Here is a 6,401-nt window from a genome sequence, read left to right as displayed (position 1 = left end):
AAAGTTATAGACCTAAATTCATTTAATAAAGTATCAAATATTGTTAAATATTTTACTTTAAAATGAAAAAAAAATTATCGGTGCTATTATTTGAGAAATGAGGTATTAATAAAAAAAGAAAAATAATCAAATAAACTATTTTGCCTCATATAATAGAGAAAAAATGAATTAAATTTTATTATTTTGTTGGTACAGACTATATATATTTTATCAGAGACAATTATGCTCTAATAGATTAAATTATATTATTTTATTATTTCTTATATCATTTTAAATAATTTAAAAAAGAATTATACTTCATGTTTTCAGGTTATATTCTATTCCATCACATTTTTTTGTTGTTGCATTGCAACCGAAGCAACATACATAATATTATATGTAAGGAGATATTTGAAAGTCGGAGATACCATCACAGTGTCACACCACGTACACTTATCCTAATATAATATCCGCCACTTCATTTGCTTCCAAATCTCGTCCACTCAAATCTTATACTCCTCTCTTGTCTGTGCAATCAAAACAACAACATTCATTCATACTGATCACTTCCTTGCCTATTGCACATTCTTCATCACTTCATTCAACATTTCTCTCTCCCTTAGCTAGTTTTTACCAATGGCTGCTGCGGTTAGTGCTGCAGTCTCTTTTCCATCCACCAAGTCTACCTCTCTCCCAAGCAGGACCTCCATCATTACCCCAGAGAGAGTTGTATTCAAGAAGGTATTGTTTCACAAACATGTCATTATTGTTTTCTTTTTTTAAGACAAGGTTTCTCCCATTAGAATTTGAACTTCCTCTCCATATCTAAAGATGTGTAATTCAGTTGATTAAGTAGAGTGTGTCAGTTATTGTAGTTCCGGTCTTTGATTCCTATGAATAAATAAAGAATTTCATCTTGATGATCTATGTTGACTTTTAATACGAATCTTTATTATTGTATCTATAAAAATGTATCTTGTTTTATCTAAGTTTTGTCAAACTTTTATTTTTTTAATGCAATTGAGGATTGAGATTACAATTTTGGATGATCTGGGTTGTGAATTATGGTTTCTTTCTCAGGCTTCATTGCAATACAGAGATGTTTGTAGCAGTGGAAGGGTAGTTTCCATCAGAGCTCAAGTCACCACTGAGGCTCCAGCCAAGGTTGAAAAAGAGTCCAAGAAACAGGATGAAGGTGTGGTTGTGAACAAGTTCAAACCCAAGACCCCTTACGTTGGTAGATGCCTGCTCAACACAAAGATCACTGGGGATGATGCTCCAGGAGAAACTTGGCACATGGTCTTCAGCACCGAGGGTTGGATGCTCATTCGTTTTCCCTCTATTTTCCTTTCCTTTCTTTTACTTTACCCCCCATAGAGCGTAAAGTAGATTGCTGATAAAATTTGTGTTTTTGAGCTAAAATTAGTGTTATTATTGCAGGAGAGATTCCTTACAGAGAAGGACAATCAATTGGGGTAATTCCTGATGGTGTTGACAAGAATGGCAAACCTCATAAACTGAGATTGTATTCTATTGCTAGCAGTGCCATTGGTGATTTTGGAGATTCCAAGACTGTGAGTATCATGTCATATTTTGCATTATTGTTTCTGGGGTTTAATTTTTGAAGACTATAAAACTTTATTTTTTTTTTTATCAATTTTGTTGCTTTCGTACTTTGAGTCTTGTTTTAAACTTGCTTCAGTTGCATGTCTATAGTAAGAGAGATAGAGATAAATGATAGGTATCGATGAGGTGTTTATATGTATCATTGCTCAGTCCAAAATTGTGTGCTGAACTGCTAACTACCTTTCATTTACTGTGAACTTAACAATTTAACTTGACTATCTATTGTAAAACATGTTTTCATTTCCTTACCCAAGACTTCAGTTATGATTTGATATGATTGCTTCCATACAGGTTTCTCTATGCGTGAAACGGCTAGTGTACACAAATGAAAATGGAGAAATTGTCAAGGGAGTCTGCTCAAATTTCTTGTGTAAGGATGAGTAGTTTTAGATTTTACATAATGTAGGCTGGAAGAAATTTAGTTATATCGTTTTTGGTTGATTTACTTTGTTATACTAAATGGTACATACCCTTCTTTTACCATTTATTTATATTCCTCTTTATTCAGGTGACCTGAAGCCAGGAGCTGAAGTAACAATAACTGGACCTGTTGGGAAAGAAATGCTTATGCCAAAAGATCCTAATGCCACCATCATCATGGTACATTAATAGAAAACGAATATGGTATATGTGATGGTCATGATTGTTGCTCTGATCTTCACCATTGATCATTGAAATTTTCTTCACAGTTGGGAACCGGAACCGGGATTGCCCCATTTCGCTCATTTTTATGGAAAATGTTCTTTGAGAAACACGAAGATTACAAGGTAAGTGTTGCCTAAAACTAATATCCTTATTCACTTTCACTTGTATGTAGATTAGGAACCAGAACCAGAACCAGGACAATATTATGTAGTAGATTGTAGAGTGCATAACGGACTTGATGGTTGGGCACTGGACACTACTTATGATAAATGTTAATGGCAAGTGTTGGAGGGACTAATATTACAAGAGAGGGATTAGTGATTAACCTTAACGTCAAAATTCACCATGAGACACTATTAAATTGCTAGTAGCAATTTCAAAGCATTAGACTACGCAAACCCATATTTTATCTGTATGGATCTTTTAAAATAATGGCAATGTTTCTATTTTAGGGAGCTAGTTTTTGCTAGCTAGGGAAGAGGGGGTTTCAGCCTGGTGGGAGAAAGGGTACCAGCTGAGCTATTTCTCAAGTATTGCAAATAATTATATAACAATTTTCTCTAGTATTTCTTCATGCTATTGATTTAGCCAATCTTACCTTGTGGGATAAGGTTTTTGTTATTGTTGTATAGTGAGCATTGGCAAACTGACTTGACTGCTGCATGTGAAGCTAAATTTTTTTAACAATGTTAGTATGAGTTTGTAAGTGGATACATTTGATTATTAACCCATGTTTTGACATGTGTAGTTCAATGGTTTGGCATGGCTCTTTTTGGGTGTCCCTACAAGCAGCTCATTGCTATATAAGGAGGTCAGAAGAATCAGATTTTTCTCATTATTTCAAAACTTCAGCGATACGGTTTGTTTTATATAGATTTTCCTTTGCAATATACTGATACAACTTCAATTGTATGGAGCAGGAATTTGAGAAGATGCAAGAGAAATATCCTGACAACTTCAGGCTTGACTTCGCTGTGAGCCGAGAGCAAACAAACGAGAACGGAGAGAAGATGTACATCCAAACCCGAATGGCTCAATATGCAGAAGAGCTGTGGGAATTACTGAAGAAGGATAACACTTTTGTGTACATGTGTGGACTAAAAGGAATGGAAAAGGGTATTGATGACATTATGGTGTCATTGGCTGCCAAAGATGGTAAGACATTTTCCTTTTTTCTTCACACTTGAGGGGAAACCTTTTTGTCTTGGTACATCATTTGGAGAGTAACTTCACTAACTATATCTTGTGTTTCATTGTGTACTATAGGCATTGATTGGACTGAGTACAAGAGGCAATTGAAGAAATCAGAGCAATGGAATGTCGAAGTCTATTAATTTCTGTTCACTTGCACAAATATCATCTCCTACTTTGTGCTGCAACAAGTCTATCAACCCTCCTGCGTTGTGTAGATATATGACGTCCCTGTAATTTTTCTTTGACGATTTTTATACTGTTCATGAACAACTTCAATGTCAGTTTTACAAGTACTATTTTTGAGGGATGATGCAATATAGATGAATCCAAGTTCACTATGTCATTTCCAAATTTTATGTTTTGATGAGAAGTACTTAGGTATCCGGTGCAGTATATATCCCAAACAAACTACTTTAGGCATCTATGTAACCGAATCAGGATTCATAAGCTTTTATAATGTTAAAAGAAAATAAATGTTAAGGCCCTCACATAAATACTCAAAGATTGAATGATAAAAAAATACTCAAAGATTGAGGTTAATGTTATACTATAGAGCTTGATATTCAAATACTCAGATATATAGGGAGAGGTTGATTTCTGCTTGTTATTTTGAAAATAACAATTTTCAATATCTTTACTTTATATATATATAGAGGTGAGTTGGGATATTCGATGCAATAATTAATATGGATATAATTTTATAAATATATGTAATAATTAATATGAATATAATTTCATAAATATTTCGTCGGAATAATTCATAAATGAGGCATATAATCAATGCTAATATTTGTTGCCTTAATGATGCTAATATATAGTAACGTGTAAAATTAAATGGATAACTCTAATATTAATTAGAAGACACGATTTTTGTTACAATCAATGTAAAAAGATTTGGGAATCACAACCGACTGTATGCAAATTCTTTCAGTATTTTTAATAACCTTTTTAAAAATTACTCAATATTTTCACTTACTCTTTAATGTATACTCGGCTTTTGTATTTGATTATTGCTTTCATTGTAAACAACGTTTTACGTTTAATTGTAATTGGTTTTGAGGTTTTTTTTGCAGAGTCCGTCACGATTTTAGTTGCAGCCTCTTCATACGAAGCAACATTGTACAAAGAGGCTATGGGAGGAGAATATGGAGCAGTGTCCCTCCGCTGTGCATAGCCATGAAGCGCCTATGGCGGTGACGAGGGAGAACAGAAGTGAGAGCAAGGACAACATCAACACTATGGAGGCCATCTCCTACTGTAAAGAAGAGGGAAAAATGAAGAAACAATGGGAAAAGAAGAATTGAAGAACAAGAGGGGAAGATGTTGTGCTTAATCGTCTATGACGTGAAAATTATATTGCAAAGAATCTCTTTATTAATGAGAAAAGAAAACAACTACAAAGAAGAATTCTCTTGAATTCTTTATCTCTCAAAACTCTCTGATGTTTCTTGATGGAATGAAAATTTATAAACCTTAATGACCCTTTTATAATAGGATCCAAAGAATATAAACCTCTAACTTACATGTGGTCCATATTAATTTACTTAAATTAATATATATGGTTTATATTAATTTACCTTAAATAATATTTACTATTTTTAATTTAAGGCATATAATTAACAAATCTCCACCTTGCCTTAAATTTCTTATGACCTTAAACTTTTCACTGTGTGCTAGTGTTGCTCCATCTACTTCCTGTGTCAATTTTTAATCCCCACTGAGTCCAGACACTGTTTGAACTTTAATGTTGGAAGAGCTTTTGTCATCATATCAGCAGGATTATCTGAAGTAGAAATCTTTTCTATTAACACATCACCTTGTGTTACCACATCACGAATAAAATGCATCCTTATATCTATGTGCTTTGTCCTTTCGTGGTACATTTGGTTTTTGGTTAAGTGAATTGCGCTTTGACTATCACAATGCACAACAACTTCCTTTTTACTTACACCAAGATCACCAACAAGACCTTTAAGCCATAAAGCTTCTTTCACCGCTTCAGTAGCTGCCATATATTCTGCTTCTGTAGTCGACAAGGCAACAATGGACTGTAGAGTCGCACGCCAACTTATAGCACTACCTCCAAGCGTAAAAATATAACCACTCAAGGACCTTCTACGATCAAGATCACCAGCATAATCCGAGTCACAATATCCAATGACATGACCATTGCATTCATTTGTTGCTTTGCCAAACACTAGACCCAGATTAGTTGAACCCCTTAAATATCTGAGAATCCATTTTACTGCTTGCCAGTGAGACTTTCCTGGATTAGCCATATAACGACTAAAGACACTCACTGCATGTGCTATATCTGGTCTGGTACAAACCATAGCATACATCAGACTCCCAACTGCATTTGAGTAAGGAACTCGAGACATGAACTCTTCCTCCTCTTTTGTTTGTGGTGACATATTTGCAGATAACTTAAAATGGGCCGCAAAAGGTGTACTAACTGCTTTTGCATTGTGCATTCCAAATCTCTCTAGAACTTTCTCAACATAGCTCTTTTGAGATAAACACAACCTTCCAATTTTTCGATCTCGTATAATCTCCATACCAAGGATTCTTTTAGCTGGACCCAAATCTTTCATCTCAAATTCACCACTTAATTGTGTTTTCACCTTATTGATCTCATTTGGGTGCTTACATGCAATTAGCATGTCATCAACATAAAGAAGCAAGTAAATATATGTGTTGTCAAATAGTTTCTTTTGATAAACACAACTATCATATTCACTTTTTATGTACCCAATATCAATCATAAATGAGTCAAAACGTTTGTACCATTGTCTAGGTGACTGCTTCAATCCATACAATGACTTCTTAAGAAGACACACATGGTCTTCTTTTCCTGGAACAACGAACCCATCTGGTTGTTGCATATAAATTGTTTCTTCCAAATCACCATGGAGAAAATCCGTCTTCACATCTAATTGCTCCAACTCCAAGTCAAG

At 34.4% G+C, this 6,401-nt stretch overlaps 1 protein-coding gene across 1 annotated transcript; it reads left to right on the top strand.

Moving 5' to 3' along the window:
- Window positions 1–340: 340 nt before the first annotated feature.
- Window positions 341–3,782, top strand: LOC100793840 (ferredoxin--NADP reductase, leaf isozyme, chloroplastic). Its single transcript, XM_003547881.5, has 9 exons — window positions 341–720; window positions 1,060–1,294; window positions 1,420–1,553; window positions 1,897–1,975; window positions 2,114–2,205; window positions 2,295–2,372; window positions 2,999–3,061; window positions 3,171–3,405; window positions 3,517–3,782. Exons 1-9 carry the CDS (start codon window positions 616–618, stop codon window positions 3,582–3,584), a joined length of 1,089 nt encoding a protein of 362 aa, XP_003547929.1. The 5' UTR covers window positions 341–615; the 3' UTR covers window positions 3,585–3,782.
- The last annotated feature ends 2,619 nt before the right edge of the window (window positions 3,783–6,401 follow it).

Source organism: Glycine max, chromosome 16 (genome assembly GCF_000004515.6).
Source record: "Glycine max cultivar Williams 82 chromosome 16, Glycine_max_v4.0, whole genome shotgun sequence".
Classification (NCBI taxonomy): domain Eukaryota; kingdom Viridiplantae; phylum Streptophyta; class Magnoliopsida; order Fabales; family Fabaceae; genus Glycine; species Glycine max.
This window is presented reverse-complemented; position numbering and strand designations above follow the sequence as displayed.

Coding starts and splice junctions, on each gene's coding strand:
- LOC100793840 (XM_003547881.5), top strand. CDS start 616: ATGGCTGCTGCGGTTAGTGCTGCAGTCTCTTTTCCATCCACCAAGTCT. Junction 721..1,059: donor AGAGAGTTGTATTCAAGAAG/GTATTGTTTCAC, acceptor TTTCTTTCTCAG/GCTTCATTGCAATACAGAGA. Junction 3,406..3,516: donor GTCATTGGCTGCCAAAGATG/GTAAGACATTTT, acceptor TGTGTACTATAG/GCATTGATTGGACTGAGTAC.